The following is a 17,649-nucleotide window of genomic DNA, read 5'->3' as shown; positions in this document are numbered from 1 at the left end:
TCATATATGAAAGAATGTCTGCCTATTATTGCAGTACACTCCTAGCTTTACTCTGAACATTTGTAATGCACAGATTGCTACACCATATCTGAAAGAATGTTTGCCTAGTGTTACAGTATTGTACCTATACCTGTATTTTGAACATTTGTAATGCGCAGATTGCTACCTCATATACCTTTTACCGCAGTCTTATTCTTCTACCTGTATTTCGAAAATTTTTAATGCAATGCTACTTCATCTACCCTGGTTGCTAACTAATGTCATTTCTGATTTCTATGATTCTGGATTTTTGATGGTGGCACTACCCCATATATATCCGGTTGATCACTAGTGCCACTGTTGTACTCTATAACCTTTTGTAACCTATTGTATGTATATGTTTCTCTGCACACTCTTACATTTGGGATACACCGATTGATCACTAGTACTATTCTTGCACCATGTAACCAACTGTATGTTTTTGTTTTTCCTGCACATGTGTACCACTATAGTGCATTCTCCTATTCCCACCTAAATCATCATCGCAACATGGATCCCACCGCATCCCCCCCATTCTCAGTCCCCATTACCCTCTCACCTCCTCTCTTAGCATAACTCCCCCTCCCCACAACATGACCACTCCCAATCCCATTTCCCCTCCTACTCTCAGCCCCCATTACCCTTTCGGCACCCCCACCTCGACTATCAGTCTCCCAGCATACACCCTGACCCACCCACCTACCATCATTGCCCTCACTCACACCACCAACCCCCTCCCCACCACATCCACATCCCTTCCGCCCAAAACATCCCTTCTCCCTAACACCTTCACATACATCAACACAACGCACACCTCCTCGAACACCAGTCCACGCTCCCACCTGCACACGAATTCCCTGGTCAGCCATTCTCCTCAGACGGCCGCCCCCACCTCCACCACCTACACAACATCAAGGAACTACTCGCCATTCACCCCATACACCCCTCACCAACCTCCCCTCCTAACTTATCCCCTACCCATCCGGTTGACTCACTAACTCAACACGCCCCAAACCGGGCGTCAATCCCCGCTCTTAGACGCAGCAAATGCCCTCGTCCACCGCGTTGCCCCTGCAACACCTCACACAACTACACCTCCCCTCCCAACGGGTCCTCCACCCTTCCGTCGAACTCTCTTACTCAACCTTGATTATTTTTATTAACTGTCTGATTGCTCCCATGTTTGACTCTGTAGCCATTTACTTGTACTATTTTGTACACAGGTTGGCTTTGTAACCACCTACTTGTACCATTTTTTACTATGTGACCTATTGATTTATCTGTCTGACTATGCTCCCCCATGTACTTCTCTTTGTAAAGCGCTCTGATATCCGCAAGGATCTTGTCCGCGCTATATAAAACTTTCAAAATAAATAAACCATGTCTAACTATCACAGAGAGCTGTTGCAGAGTGCCTCTCCATGACAGTAATTGTTGTGGTTTAGATGCAGATTACTTTAATTTATTTCATAGCTGGAAATGTTGTTGTCTGTCTGTTCCCATGCCTAATATGGCTCATTCATCAATAACTAAGAAAATATTAGGCCATGCCCTGCTAAATTATAATGACTTTTCAAATGGTAGTCGTAGATTGTACTTGCTCAAGGTAACTTTGTGTGTTTTTAATAACTCCGCAAAAAAATGATACGTTTATCCTATAACCAGAGTCTCAATTCCTATGCATGGTGCACCTGTGACAATGTTTTTTTTGTATCATAATTTGTTATTGGAGTTCAAAGATAGGCAATTTCATAGGTTACAAAACAATATAATAAAAATAAATCAGTATGCGACAATGTTTTTTTAAGTACATTGCACAGAGTTGATACTTGCAGGCTAAATATTTGGATTTATAAAGCAAATCCCTTTTTTACTGTACTTTATTCAGAGTGTATTTTGTTTGTAGAATGCACTTTTTTGATAAATGGAATAGTAACAGTTTTTCATGAATGTAACCAAAATTGAGTTGCCCCGTTGTAGAAAGGAAACATCCATTCTTTGTAGTGCCTTCTAACCATGTACAGCCAAGGATTAAAAGTGCATTCTGGTAATTTCAGTTCCTAAGAGTTTTGATGGATACTCCTATTTTCACACTGTAGGTCAATGGCGTAGACCTGAGGGCTGCCACACATGAGCAGGCAGCAACAGCCCTAAAGAATGCAGGCCAAGATGTAACGATTGTTGCACAATACCGCCCAGAAGGTAGGACACACTCCATGTACTTTTTGACGTTGATGTAATTTGTATACATTTTGCTTTTGTTTTGTGTGTTCTGTTTCACTTGCATGCGCATCATGCTTGCTAACTACTTTTCGTTTATTAAACCTCTTTCACTTACTAAATGCATTTTTATTTAATAATTCTGGACTTTGTGGTTCAATACTTTGTACCTGATCTTACTCTCTGCGTGCTGGTCTCACTTGCTGCTGACACCACATGCACCACGGAGATAGCCGGAGGTAGGCAAGAAAAGATTCAACTTTGCTATTTAGAGAGAGAGAGAGTTTGCACATAAAATGGCAAATTAGTTTCATTCCTTGATGTTCATTTCCTTAAGTTGATAAGATGTTTGCTTTTGTTAATTGTTTTTTTTATATAGTTTTCGTCCTTTCTTTAGATCGTGTAAGGACTTAAATACCCAGCTAGATGTACCAATGCTTCTCTTTCCACATTTTGGACCCTCAAAAGGTTTCTCCACCTCAGTTTTAAAGAGCTACTCTTTTTTGACACTTTAACATATGTCCTTCCATTGGGCTGCATATATTTTATTTGCGGTGCAGTAGCAGCTGTTGGATGGAAGTCTACTGACACCTTTTGGAAATGAAGTCCCATAACCTCTGGTAAAAGAGACCTACAATGGAATAGCCATATTCTACCGTTAACATCGTTCCTGGCTTATGGCACCATATCTTTAGTTCAGGCAGGGAGACCCCTTTAGCTGTTTTGCCAGCCTCATGTGATAAAATAAAGCCAAGCTCATGGCCCTGAAGTCCTACAGGGGACGGCCCTCTCTTGAGGGAAAGGAGCTTGAGAGAGTTACTGACTTTGAAATCTAGGCCTAAAGTTATTAGATAGCTTGTCATGGAAACCCCATATATCAAAGATGATTATGAAACATAAGCAGTTAATCCGGTTTTGCCAAAAGAGCATCGTCCTCTTTCACTAAGCTGGTTGCGCTGGCCCTGCATGCGTATGGTGCCAAAGTGGTGAGCCCTGTGATGTGTGGGTCAGAACTATGGGGTCTGGAGCAATTGGAGGAGCTCAAAACACAATTCCTTAGGAGCTTAGGGATTGTGCCCCAGAGTACCCCCCTGCTTCCTCTCATGCTGGACAAGGGCATTCCATCGCCACCAAGGCTAAGTTGCGTCCCTTGTTGTTCTGGTTAAGGGTTTAAGTCGACCCCCGAATTATTTCAGTATGCCCGTGCTTTGGAGGATGTAAGCTGCAGGGATACGTCTTACAAAATTAGTTAGTTAAGGTGTGTTAAGAACTTGTTTATGGCTATTGGGTTTGGGGATATCTGGAAAATCAACCACCCCTCCCTACTCCCCTGTAAAAGCGAAGTAAAGAAACTTTATTGGGGGTGTGTAATCTATTTCAAATTCTGCATTGGGGTATGGGGGAAGCTTACTCTAAAGTTTATTGCCCACACACTGGATCAACCCCTTGAGGGCTACCTAGACCTCATAGAACTCCCAAGGACCAGGAAATTATATATCCATTTTAGGTTTGCCCCTGCCCCTGCATGACTTCACTGGAAAACGGAATAGTGGCCCAGTGTCTACAAGTTGCCCTGGTTGTACAAATTGCCAAGAACCTTTAGCCCGCGGAATTTTTGCTTGTCTGCTGTATGCGATGCCGAGGAAAAACTGGCTTGAGTCCAACCGGCAAACAGTTGGGAACTAATAACCATAAGGATGCGGTGATAATTTTAAGTCTGATGCCAGGCCCCTGTTTGCATGTGCGGTGGCGAAGTTTTTGGGCCAAATGTGGGTTATTAGGTATAGGGCCCAGAGGTTGAATGACAGTGATCCTACTTAATGGTTTTAATAGGTTATTTGATCTCTAGCACTTGAGGAGTGGTGGTTTATACAGACAAAATGTAATGTATTAGACTGCAAGCATTTTACTGTTCTACTGTACATTGTATTCATGGCCATTTTTATGTAACACCATTGGCCAGTTTTTATTAGTTTTATTAGAGCTATGCTCAATTCACGTCTTTTATTGCATTATAAGGGATACATGTCATAATTTTTTATGTTTGTAGTGGAACTTTTATGACAAGATTGTCGAAATAAAGTAAACTAAACTGAAAAGTACAACAGATGCTTATCTAAAGAGACAAAGGGCCTTTGGGTAAGCCCTGCTTATCCATTGGTCTGTTCAACTGTCATTCCATTTTGCTTCTACCCACCACAGAATGGTGCAGTGGATTGGCCCACTTGAGCATTGGTGCACTTGTAGTGTGAGTGACAAACCGAAATGTACCTACTCACATGTGCACCTCAGCCTAAATAGAAGTGCTGGCACCTTCTAGTGGCTCTTGTAAATGAAGTCCAGTCACCTATGGTAAAAGAGACCGCTGACAGGACACCCACCCTCGACCCTTTTACTTAATTACTGGTTGACAGCAGCATTTCTTTATTTTGTGAAGCAGTAAAGGCGCCAATAGATGATTCCCAATGGCCCCTTGTGTAAATGAAGGCAGTGACCTCCAATAGAAGAGTCCTTTTTGTAGTTATTTTTTATGGCAGATATTTTAGCATTTTTGTCATTTGTAATGTTGATCATGCATGCCAGGACGTGCCAAATATAAAAAAAAGGGCATGTAATCACGCTAGGCTATTCAGATGCGCAGCAAATGTCTGGCTGACTTGGTTACTAATCTATGCAAAGTTCAAAGATGGGTCTTAGTATGCCTTTTTTATTGCGCGACACATTAGGTTCCCCTGAGGCCGGAAGCTCATTTGACAATTCCCTGCCTTTCCGGATTTAGAGCTATTGATTTAGTGTCTCTCTGTACTTGAGGTACAAGATATTCAGCTTTTAAGATTTCTGCTCTAATAACTGCAATGTGAACACTGATAAGTAAAACATTAATGCCCCTTCTGTTGACTCTTCAGGGGGATTTTGTGTTCAACCTGATGGTAGTGTTTTATATTCAGAACATCGCAATCTTTACCTCCGTGTGTGGAGATTGAATTGAACCAACTGATGGATTCTAATGTTCCTTCAGGAGTGCTGTCCGTCAATCTTGTTGTTAATGCCCTTCCACCAAATCCTTATGTTCAGGCCACTGTGCTAAATTTGTTGCCTGGTAGGAGGAAAAGCCTTTCAACACCCAACAGGCAAAATTCTGATGTTTTGTTGTCTATTTTATCTCTGGCCCAACAAGGCTTTGCTATGAGGACAGTTATGGGTTACCTAACAGATCTTTCAGCATTTCCTACTTTATCTAATCAACCTTCATTGTTCTAATCACGGTTGTGTTGCATTTTAAAAAGTCTTTCATTTATGTTCCACTATACTTCCTTCATTATACCTCAGTAAGACCTTAATTTAGTTGGATCATTTACTATGTGTGCTACCTTTGAGCTTCTCCACAGCTGTAGTATGAGGCTCCTGACTCTAGAGACAGTGTTCTTACTGCCATTGTTTCTGTGCACCAGTGTGCTGCAGACCTTGTTTGTGTGGCCTCCATATACTACCTGTCAGAAATTGAGTAAATAATTTGGAAGGGGGCACCCATACTAACTCAATAAACTCACTCTTGGTGTGTCATAAAACATTACTGAGAGAATCTTCACTCAACCCCTTTTAACTAAGGCGCTGGCCATCCTCAGATGTACGTGCTATGTTCAAGCAGTACCAACCATTGTAACGTACGGAACACAAAAACATTTCCAAAAGCATTTTTTTTTTTTGAATGGCTAAAAATGTAATGAGTTTAAACCACCAAGATCTTCAAGCTATTTTATGGCGAACCAGCAGCTTTATTTTTTTTTTGTGCTTATTTTATTTTTCAATTGTAAGTCAAACAACAACTAGAAAAAGTGAAGCACTATGGAAAAGCAAGAATTTGTGTTGGACCAGGACCTAGTTGCAATTGCAGATTGACCATGATGGAACCGAGGTCAGCTACATCATGCGGGTCTCCTGGTTAAAGATTTTACCTTCAGACTTAATTTCCAACTTCTCCGAAAGCATCTTCTGGTCCAGTCCTTCTGTGTCAGTAGGATTCAGGGGCCCTTGAGTCCTTTTGTGAATCCTCCTCTTCAGCAAGATTCAAGAATCTGATGTCAGGATACTTCCAGTGCAGACACAGTCTTCAAATAGAGTTAACAAAGGGCAGTGAATGTTCAGAGGAAGTGCTGGTTGAGATGCAAGATCTATCGTGTTCACTTCCCGAAAATTAGTGAAAATCTACCATCTAATAATAATCATTTTCTCGCAGTCCACAACCTCCTTTTGCAGCTTTTCCACTTTGTCTTACTGTAAAATTTCCTAGGAGCACCTGTTTCAAGAGTTTACCTACCTACTGTGGCTTGAGCCTAACTGTCTAGGAGGGTCCTGGGGCTGAATATGGGAATTGCTTCTTGGCATCTCCAAGTCAAAAGAAAGGGTGCTAAAGGTTTCCTTTGTTCTACCAACGGTTTCTCTCCTCTCCCAGATAGCTAATCCCTGCGATGTGGCCAGTATTAACACCCAGTGACCCTTCCTGGTCCCAGAGACAAGTCGTCTTCGGAGCCAGAATTGTTAACTCTTCGAGCCATGTGTGTGTATTCCAACTCTGGATGTATGATAGATGGCATAACTGTGCCAGCAGAAGCCCTCACTAGCAACTCAAAATCAAAAGCTGGCCTTTGTTCTGGCAACTGCTTTTGCCCCCTCCCAGTTAGCTGTTTTCTCCTATATGGTCAGCCGTTAACAACCATTGGCATTTCCTGAGCACAGAGGCAGGCCGTTGTTCTTTTAGCCATAGTAATTAACTCTCCTTGCCAAGGATGTGTATTCCGGCTCAGGAGGTGTTATGAGTGGCAGAACTGGTTTTGTCCACTTATGGTTAAGGCTGCCTAAAGTACATTTTTACAAAGTTCTTTTTAGTGTAAGTTATAAAAAACCTGCTTCCACCATTAAGTTGCATTTAAAAAGCCGAGCAGGAATTCACTTTGAAGCATTTTTCTAGCCTTTTCCTGAGCAGAGGTGGAAAATAAAGATTGTAATCCTGCCTAGGCCTATTAAGGAACGGTCTAGCCAGGCCTACAGAGTTGAATGGCGCCTGTTTTGTATTTTACTGTGGGGGCTCACTAACCCAATATGTAGTGTGCCCTATGTTTTTTATGTATATGCTCCCTGGTCTGTGGGCTTAGAAGGCAATTCACTGCACATTTTTAGAGGGGAAGTGCAGGCTCTTTATTACTAACAGCAGTAAATTCTGCAGCATTCTAAAGCCTGCAAATCTGGACAGGCAAAAATTGAGTCTTGTCTTTGACTAGCATTTATGTGGAAGCTTAGGAAGCATCCGTTCCTTCTTCTAAAAGTGTCATCAAATTCAACTGTTGGGCATTCTGTCACATTCATGATGTTCTTTTCACCACCTCATCCACCTAAACAGGAGAATGGACTGCATGAGTTAGACCTCCAACGTGACCTTAGTTTATCCATTGAAAGGACAATGAATCAAGATGTTGGGTCCCCAGGTACAAAGAAAATAAATGCGAGCCAGAAACGGACCTCATCAAGATGGATTGCCCTTACCTCATAATGTGTTGTGCCTTGGCTATGAAGGGCTGTTCAAAAAAACTAGAGGGTAGAATGGACCACGTGTCCTGTGTACCAGGGTCACGCTCGTTATTGTTGCGTCTAAAAAAAAACTTGTTCACGTACATAAGATTGGGGTGGTATATCTTGGTTTTCTGCCGTAACGTAATGTGACAGCATCATCACAGGGTTTATTTTGAGAAATTGCAGACCTCCACCTGGAGAAAGACCAACTGGTAGGGTCCAGAAATGAAAAAAAGTGAAGTGCCCTTGTGAAGTGGATTAAAATTCCCAATGACACCATAACGACAGGTACTTTAATGGATTTTAGAGGTTTTCTTCAGGACCGGTGGGCGACTACTAGAAGCGGTTAACTTACCACTCCTATTGTGTGGAGTCAGGTCGGGTCCCGAGGCGCCATGAACGTAGCCAGTTCAACTCAGGACTAAGCTCCTATCGAGCAGGTCCACAGAGCCGGCTGCCCCGGCCCTCCACCCCGCCCCGAATCCCCCCCCCCCCCCCCCCCCCCCACCCCCCACCCACCCCGAGGAAGGCCAGAATGGGAACATTGAGTTACAGGTACAATTGACCTGACTCCTCACCATAGGAGTGGTAAGTTAACTGCTTCTAGTAGTCGCCACAACGTGCTACTACACACCTACTGGTCCTGAAGAAAGCCTCTAGATGACCAACGAGGCTGTAACATGTCGACCACCAAAAGTGTGGTAGATTAGTAACTTGATATATGCACGCACCACTTTGGTTTTATTTTTTCACACCACCAAATCCATTAAAGTACCTGTCGTTATGGTGGCGTAGGGAATTTTAATCCACTTCACAAGGGCACTACACTTTTTTTCATTTCTGAACCCTACTGCAATACCAGTTGGTCTTCCTCCAATTGGATGTCCGCAATTTCTCAAAATAAACCCTATGATGATGCTGTCATGTTACGTTAAGCGGAGAACAAAGATATAAAGCCCCAATCTTGTGTACATGAATGAGTATTTTTTTCTGACGGAACAATAACTAACTTGATCCTGGTACATAGGACAAGTGGTCCATTGTCTCCTTCTTTTGATTTTTTGTATTGATGTATGGAAACATAATGGACCATAGCTACTCAATCCCTCCATCCTGATTTAACTCTATGAAGGGCTGTTGTCAGGATTAAAGCTGCCACTAAAGCCCTGACTTGGGGTGTTCCAGTTCTGGACATTTGTCAAGGAGCCACATGGGCATTTATCCATAATTTCATGGGGCACTATTGCATCGATTCCCATGTCTATAGGGAAGGTAATTTGCCGTCTGCTGCCTACAGGACTCTCTGGTTTAAGTTCACACTTCAGACCCACCTCCTTGCAGAATGCTTTTCTCTGTTACTGATTTACAAGGAAAGGGATCTAAAGTTTAAAGTATCCATCAGAAGAATAACTTACTATCCTTCAGTAATAATAGTAATCTTTTTTGGAGGGAGAATTGATAGATGGTGATTTACTGTCTTGAGAATCATGGGTCATGTCTTAGACTATCATTTTCCAGACTATCATTTGATGCTTAGGATGCGTGCATCCTTTCTTCTGAAAGGGGTATCGCCTTTCCCAGTTGAGCAGTCTGTCAAATTGTGTCACTGAGAAAAAGATGTGGCATTGGAAACTGGAAACCCACAGTTTAGGAGAGCAGCTTTAATTTGATGGGTGGTTAGGAGGTTGACGGTATGAGAGGAAGTGATTGTTCTAAGATTACTTGTGCAAATTGATCTCAGAATCTGCTTGGGGCATCTAGTTCTGTATGTAGTGAAAATAGGGTGAGCTTTGGCGTGGAGTTTTATTTTGCATGAGGAGTAGGACGCTGTGTATTGTTGCCTGTGCGTTCTGAGGTGTTAGAAGTGGTGTGTGTGGTTGTGCTTTGGAGTGGTTATGTCATATGATTTGCTGCAGGAGAGGTACGGAGATCCGTTACTGAGATGAGAGGATATGTGGGCAAATTTTGGAGAATCTGAATTTTATTATTTCATGTAGGTGATCTAATTTCAGTTTGATGCCATGAAAGTTCCTTTATGGTGGGTTGGTGAGAGATTTGTGTTATGGCCAATTGTAGGGGTCAGTAGTGCAGTAGCGGGCATGAAGTTGCACCTCTAACGAGAAACTGGAATCATGGTGATTAAGTCCTTCTAAGATACACGGGGTGTGTGCTGCTGTTTTGGTGATAGTTGACGGAGAATGTGATGTGGAGCACAGACTACCGGAATATCTAGTGATAGAGCAATTAAGGTCATAGTTAGCAGTGATGTCATTGTCTGAGGTGTGTTCATGACTAATGAGAAAGCTTACCAAAGGGTCATTGACAGCAGGCGGGCCTTTGTCAGAGTAGAAGTAACGGGGTGTAGTTCAGGGGTCTCCAACCTTTATCATGAGTGCTACTTTTGATCGATAAAAATAGTCCCGAGCTACTAATGATTTTGTCATTGTTACATTTATGAGCACATCAGATAAACCCCCAAACACCCAGATTTATGTCACAGCATTGAGAGACAAAATACCGCATGCCACAATTTCGTATCTAGAATTCTGATTACATAGTATTGTAAAGGTACTACTACCTAGGCATGTATAGATTTACTTTTCTTAGCTCCATTTATGTGTACCTCGTTGAGATATACAATAGATAGCTATAGAGATATTGTTAAGAAAAATAGATGTGTAGTTAATAACATAAATAGGACTATACTTGCCGTTATATACATGCATCCATCATAATGATGTGGTTGTCGAAAATATGGATAAACTTTTGGCAGACTATTTAAAATTCAGTATTTTGATAGAGCACAGACTACCCCAAAGCATAAGACAGGGATATCAACAGCAATGCAGGAAAAACATTATCAATATAAAACGACTCCACATGATTTATGAAATAACAGCGATAGCAACAAAAGACCAGTGTCACAAAGTATATACTAACAGCTATACATCTTCCACCATGAATTATCATTCAAAGAGCTACTTTTAAAAAGTTTTTGTTACAATCATTTTGTTTTCAAATAGCATAGCATTTTCAAAAAGTACGCATTTTTCTATTAAATATGCCCTTTTTATTTTGATTAAATAACACTCAAAGATTGTTTTTCCTTTTCAGACACACTGTATGACTAATAGAGTGGACCTTGCAAAGTTACAAATCTCAGTGTGACTTTGCAAAATTGAGAGTGGGAACAGCTGGTCTTGTTACAAGTCCTGCAGCCTGTCACAGTATGTGTGTGTGTAATCGTATTAACCTGCATTTGATTAGACTGGATGCCACTCTGGTGTTCCAGAGAAGTGTAGTGCTGCCTATTTCAATGTGGCTAAACCCTCTGAATTGCATACTGTGCTGGACTGTATTTCTGGGACATACTTCCAGGGTACTGTCTAGCTACTATTAGGTTGGGAGCTATCCACCCATTGGGAGACCCGGAATAATGAGCTTAATGGTAGTATTATCGTTCCAGACTATTGTCAGTTATGAAGTATCTTAAATGATGCTTTCTCTGGCCATTATGGAAGCTTTTCTGAACGTGAGGGTATAAAACAATGTGAAGTAGATGCTTAAATCAATATCATTGGATTTGATCGTGACCTTCCAATTTTCATATAGATTTATGTTATGATTACATTTCTGGTTGCAGTAACCTAGGACGGTATATTGTTTCTACTTGGGGGATTGTATTGTTCTTTTAGACTGTGAAGTAAGAGCAGACAGTATTTATTCTGACTGGTTTGTCAGTGAAAAAGAGTAGGTTAGTTCTAATGATGTCCAAGTGTTTGTCAGTGATTAAAGTTTCTGTATCAGCAGTCAGGTCTCAGTGTCTGTGATATTTGATTTTTTTTTTGCAAAGGTCAATGGGGAAAGAAAGGTTCCGAGGTGCTTCACACTTCAGAAGCCAGGTTGATCTTGTGAACGTATCCCTTTGCTTTAGATTTGGTGGGAATAATTGGCTGAAAACGTAGCGGGGGAGCAAAAATCACGATTTTGGGCAAAATTACACAAAGGATCAAAAATCGTAATGTGAAGCAAAAACCTTTGGAGCGAAACACATGTAGAACTAGACGCATTTAAGGGGAAATCGTAATGAGGAGCAAAAATGTGTAAGCGGCACATCAGGGGCAAAATATGTGTGGAGGAGAAAGACCTGTCGGAGCAAATCACACTTAGGGAAATCATGAAGCAAGTGGGGGTGCGCCAGGTAATGTAGTCCAAACACTTTCGTAGTTTCAAAATCTTTATTTCAATATATTCTTTTCTTTTTTTCCATAGCACATACAGCTCAGCCAATATGTTTCGTTCCTACAATAGGAACTTCATCAGGGCTTTAATTACAGTAAAGATCTTAATCCATAAGCCTTGATGTCCAGTATATAGTCTCCAACTTATTCTGCTGGATGATGTGTGAATTCCCAGGGCATCATCCTACCCAAATTGGTAACCTCCTACAGGTCCTTGCAGCTAGGTACCCACGCATAAAATAAAATGATTGAGGCTTATGGATTTAGATCTTTACTGTCATTAAAGCCCTGATGAAGTTCCTATTGTAGAAACGAAACTCGTTGGCTGAGCTGTATGTGGTATTGTTAGCGACGACAGATGTGGCTGAACACTGGCGGTCACCAGAAGCCCCAACAATGGAGTGGAGGGCGGGCATGGACCACTCCGCAGAATTGGAGGAACTGATTTATTTATCCCGAGGCTACCCCAGGAACCACTGGAATATGTGAGGGAAATGCTGGCGGGTACTATGGCCTAGATACTACAACTGTGTGCATGTTCCTCGCTCAGAACGTTTTTGCACCACAGACCAGAAAATATATAATTATATATAATATTCTGGGTGATTAAAAGCAAGGACAAAAATTTTAAAAAGCAATAAAAACCGCCCCATCTATATTACTTACATTAACCCTGGCCTTATTACTATTATCCTAACCCTTGTTTCTTTTCGATGCGTTGCGTGGGTGTGTCCGGTAACTGTGAATGTATTTTATTTAAGAAAAATAACAAAAAACCGTCCCAGCTATATTACTAACATTAACCCTGACTTTATTACTATTACCCTAACCCCTTTTTTTCTTTTAGATGCTTTGCGTGGGTGTGTCCGATAATTTTGAATTTATGTGAGAAAGTGTATCTATTTAAAATCGGTATCTTAAAAGATACAGCAGCAGGTGGTTGTATTTAGATTTTAACATTGCAGTCTATTTGGCGAAGAGCGAGGAAGTGTTGTGAGAGGAGCGAGGCCGGCGAGCGCCCTCTACTGGCGCGTTGCTGTGGGCACTGGCCGCTTGGGATCCCCGTCGTTGGCTCTGACGGGAGCGCGGTGTTTTATTTGTGTCGCGCAGACCTCGGGAGAGCGGACTCGGGGCAAAGAGCTTTTCTCCCTGATTAACGGGGCTGACAAGTGTGCATCAAGGTGGCCAACTCAACAGGAACTTTATCCGGGCAGGCTCTTGACGTAAGTATGGCACTGAGGCAGCTTTTTTATTTTTATTTAATGAGCACTTTGCAATTTCTCTCCATTTACATTAGCTTCTCTCTGCATGGTTAAGACGACGTTTTCGCACCACGATGTGTTTGTCATACAAGGTGTTGCACAACACCAATTCGTGACCCAAAGAAACTTGCAGAGAATATTAAACACCAGCCAAGTTAGCCTTTGTGTGTCGGTGCAGCCTGCTTTTAAATGATGGATATGCAAGATAATAGGAAAGTACTTATGTGTGTTTATAAGGAATGCTTTCAGGATAAGTGCTGAAAGATAAGATGCATTGAATCCATCAGCCCTTAAATACCTAATGTACAGAATCGATAACCCTGTAAGGTGCACTTCCCCGTACTCCAACCCCCTCAGGCTCTCGCATGGCTTTGTATGTGTTTCTGTTCTTGTTGATGTACATTTATGCAAACTCAATGTAGCTCTGCCTTAGGCTTTTTTGTATATTCTGATTGACAACATCAATATAGGTATCTCAGTGTATCTGATGAAATGCATGGTTGTGGTAAATGTGAATGTAACGTAAGTGTACTTCCGTCTTTTGTGTAATATTCTACCGAGAGCATCATACACACGATAATATGTCTGGTAGTGCTTTCAGGGGCTATAGACTTTACTTCTGGTCTGAAGAGTGACTGTCCGTTCTGGCACGCATTTCATCCTCGTGTTTGTTCTCTTTCAGAATACAGCCGCTTCGAAGCAAAGATCCATGATCTCCGGGAGCAAATGATGAACAGCAGTATCAGCTCGGGCTCGGGGTCTCTGCGCACCAGCCAGAAGCGCTCCCTCTACGTTAGGTGAGAGGTTACTTCCGCCCCTTGCTGAATGGGCTCCTTTGTGCTGGTGCCTGCAGCCCTGGCTGGGCAGTGATGCTGGCGTTACACAGCACCGCTGGGCAATTGCTGATTCACCCTATGTTGAATTCAATGCTAATGAATACTTAGGGAATACCACGGGGTGCAGTATTTACAAGCGGCGTGTTTAATGCGCTGCGCTTGACAACAGACACTGTGACCCCCCCCCCCCCCCCCCCCCCCCCGTTCCCAGGCGCCTGAATCTGAGTGGTGCCGTGTTTTCCTAGACCAACTCCAGCAGGTTTTACCTGTGGAAATGACTCGATTGAAATAAACCAGCGGAGTTTGACTGATGGCAATATTCGGAACCCCGACTTGTTGTAAACTCCTTCCCAACTCTCAGTGAAGCAGGGGTAGTGCTGGAGCTCTCGAGATGGAGAGATAACAACTAAACGATGTCACTAAAGAATCCGGGCCTCTCCACTGCCCTGGTCTTTTGAAGAAGACACACCGAGAGCACGTGTTATTGCAAGTGTGCGGAAAGGCTTAGTGCAGCGTCCTGGCAGCACCCACGGGTCACAGAAGTGCAGGCGCTGCACGTGGAATACTCACTCCTTCCCACCTCCCTCACTTCCGTGGCTAGAGTCCTGCGGCAGGCCTGCGAAAGAGAGTCCAAGGAACAAGAACAGCCTTTCTCGGTTCTTGTACACAAAACACTACAGAATAAACAGCTTTTCGTTCATATTTAAGGTACTGGTTGGCGTTGCGGTGACTGAAACAAGACTCCAGTCCCGGGCTTGAGTCTACCAGCCGGATGGGATGCATCCTCAGACATGTAGTTTAGGCAGTGGGGTGTGGAAGAGAAGAGTGGCCTGGAACAACTGGGATATGAAGTCCCCGATGATGATAATGTAGTCCTCTTGGTACCCTTCTTTACACTGCATTCTCTGGGAACACATTTTCAGCAGGGCAGCCCCTGACAAGGTGCTCTCACAAGGCAAGTGAAGGGAACGCTTTGTACAGCCGTAGTGAACAGGCTCCGCTTCCTTTGTGTTGTGTTTCCACTGACTCTGACAGTGTCCCTTACCTAAGGAAGGAGTGCTGAAATATTAATTGTGCACAGATGTATCCCGGCCGTTCCCATGGCAACGAACCAGAGTTAACGGGGAAGGCAACAGGCTGTTATGCTGGCACATAAGTCTTTCATTATTAGCGTACAGTGTGAAGTCCAACATTATCAAGTACAAGGTTGTTGTACAGCATGCTGTGCACATATTATCTGTAATATAAATAAAAGGGTTGCATGAGAAAATATTTCAAAATATATCTTTATTAAATGTGCAGCCCAAAGAGGGTGTTAAAATAGTGTTTGAACTGAAAAAAGCAGTCCAATTGGCAAGTTCTATATATTTTTTTCACCCAATTCCTACTGAAGCAATCCCTCGTAACTAGCGTAGCTCTAAATGTTCTTTTCAATGTGCAAGAAAATAATTTTCAGTACCCCCCCAGAGTTAGTTCTAAGAGTCAAAATACTGTATTGCACTTACTAAAATAAAATATTATTTAATATGTGCATTGTGGGTTTCTTGTAGTGCTTAATTTGTAATTGAAAAAGTGCCGGTGGCCACAGGTTTGCTCAGAAGCCCGCAACCCATACTATTAAATGGCAGAGGTGTATAATACTAAGGCTACATATTCTTGATTCCACCTCTATCCACTTTCATCCAACACCAGACACTCCCTGTCCTAGTATATTTTTCTTTTCGTGTTATTTTCCTTCTTATTGCCACCTTCTGTTTTTCTCTCGTGCACAAAGTTTGATGAGAAAAATAAGTGCAGGTCCTCAAAACTGAGTGACAGTGGTCCCTGCCTGCAACAGCCGCCTGCTCAAATTATGCACTGCTTCCTCTTTGTTAGACAAGAGGAAAATTTGTTCACGATTCTGTATATTGCTTTATTTGTTCTCCATTTGTGACAGACTCCATTTGTGGTGGTTCTGTACAGTGTGGGGGGTTGTTGTCTTCTCCAGCAGCTCTATAGTCTCCTGCTACAACATAGAAGGCAAGGTGTGAGCACTTGCTGGTCATCCTTATCTACCTCCTCATCTTTCACTCTTTATAGCCCAGGTCAGACCAATGTCGTAACATTGTGGTTATTCCATTTTTCCCCCCAGATACTCGCTTTCAGGACAGAAGGAAATGCATGGAAGCTTGCTGGCCGCCCACTCTGGGCTTGTTGTAGTCCCCTCAACTACACAAATGAATGAATGAAAGGAGTCTTTTACCGCGCAACTTAGCCCAAGGGCATCAAGGCGCCAAGCAGGTCATCCAATCTGTAATCTGCTAATGTATGCTATTACAGGTACGCTTCAGAGAAGAGTCAGGTTTTTAATGCTTTGCGAAACAGAGCAAGCGAAGATTGCGCGGAAAGTTTGGGGGGGGGGGGCGAGTTTCACAACCTGGGTGCAACCGAGGAGAAAGCTCTACTTCCCCATGTCGCTCTTACAAACCTGGGAACCACAAGGAGATTTTTGTTAGAGGAACGAAGAGCTTGACTGGGGGAGTAGGAGTGAACAAGCGACCTAATCCACTCTGGGCCGGTGCCATGGGAAGCCCCATGGGCAAGACAAAGAATCTTGAAAGAGATCCTGGACTGAATGAGAAGCCAGTGTAGATTTCTTCTGGCTGAAGAGGCCGATGCAAGCCTGGGGAGATTAAGTACCATCTTCGCCGCCGCCTTTTGGACCATTTGCAAACGATGAATGAAGCTCTTATTTATACCCACATAAAGGGGGTTGCAGTAGTCCAATCTTGAGGAAACTAATGCCACAGTGGCTTGTTTCCATGCTTCGGGGGAAAGATAGTGTGCAATCTTTCTAAGAACCCTGATGCTGCTGCAGCAGGTGTAAACAGTCCTGCTGACCTGGCGGACAAAGGAGAGCGTGGTGTCTATTAGCACCCCTAGGTTCCTAGCAAACTGACTGGGAGGGGGACAATCCCCAAGTGAGGGCGGCCACCAGTCATTTAGATCCTCCGTCATCCCATAGTAAATAGAGCTGTCCACAGATACATCAAATCCATGCAGAAAAGATCATCCCCCTCAACGGTTTTACTCTATGGACTCCGACGCGACATAGCCAGGGTGAAAGAGAATGAAGACAAAAACTGCCCTTCCGAACATTTCAGATTTGTGTACTTAATGAAATACAGAGGATGGGTTCTGACATTTAGTATCTTTGTTTTGAGTTTCATAAAGAGTGGGCAAAATAAGTTCACAAACAAGCTGTGAAAATGTTCTTAAGTGGAACTTGTTATATCACAAATTTTGCCCTTAACTGTATGACTCCTCGCCCATGTCAAGATTGATAATTCAGTATTGGTGTTGCTGTCAAAGGAGAAACGGGTAGCCCTTATTTTACACTCTTTGGAAAGTGTCCAATAACCGAAATAAAGGAGAATACATTGTAACAGAGTTCGCTTGGCTTTTACAGTAGTATTTTGCGCACTATCAACAGGTAAACCATCCAGTAAGGGTACTGTGTCCAGG

General features: G+C 42.8%; 1 protein-coding gene across 19 annotated transcripts in view; it reads left to right on the top strand.

The window, feature by feature from the left end:
• The window catches only part of DLG1 (discs large MAGUK scaffold protein 1), a 1,304,904-nt gene that overhangs the window by 1,094,894 nt on the left and 192,361 nt on the right, over positions 1-17,649 (top strand). For all 19 annotated transcript variants that reach the window (XM_086944257.1, XM_086944255.1, XM_086944253.1 and 16 more), the window contains 2 exons: positions 2,118-2,220; positions 13,992-14,106. In XM_086944257.1, the coding sequence (XP_086800383.1) occupies positions 2,118-2,220; positions 13,992-14,106 (218 nt within the window). The remainder of the gene's footprint in view (positions 1-2,117; positions 2,221-13,991; positions 14,107-17,649) is intronic.

The sequence above is a fragment of the Lissotriton vulgaris genome, chromosome 11 (genome assembly GCF_964263255.1).
Source record: "Lissotriton vulgaris chromosome 11, aLisVul1.2, whole genome shotgun sequence".
Classification (NCBI taxonomy): domain Eukaryota; kingdom Metazoa; phylum Chordata; class Amphibia; order Caudata; family Salamandridae; genus Lissotriton; species Lissotriton vulgaris.
Note: the sequence above shows the minus strand (reverse complement) of the source record. Positions and strands in the feature narration are given on the sequence as shown.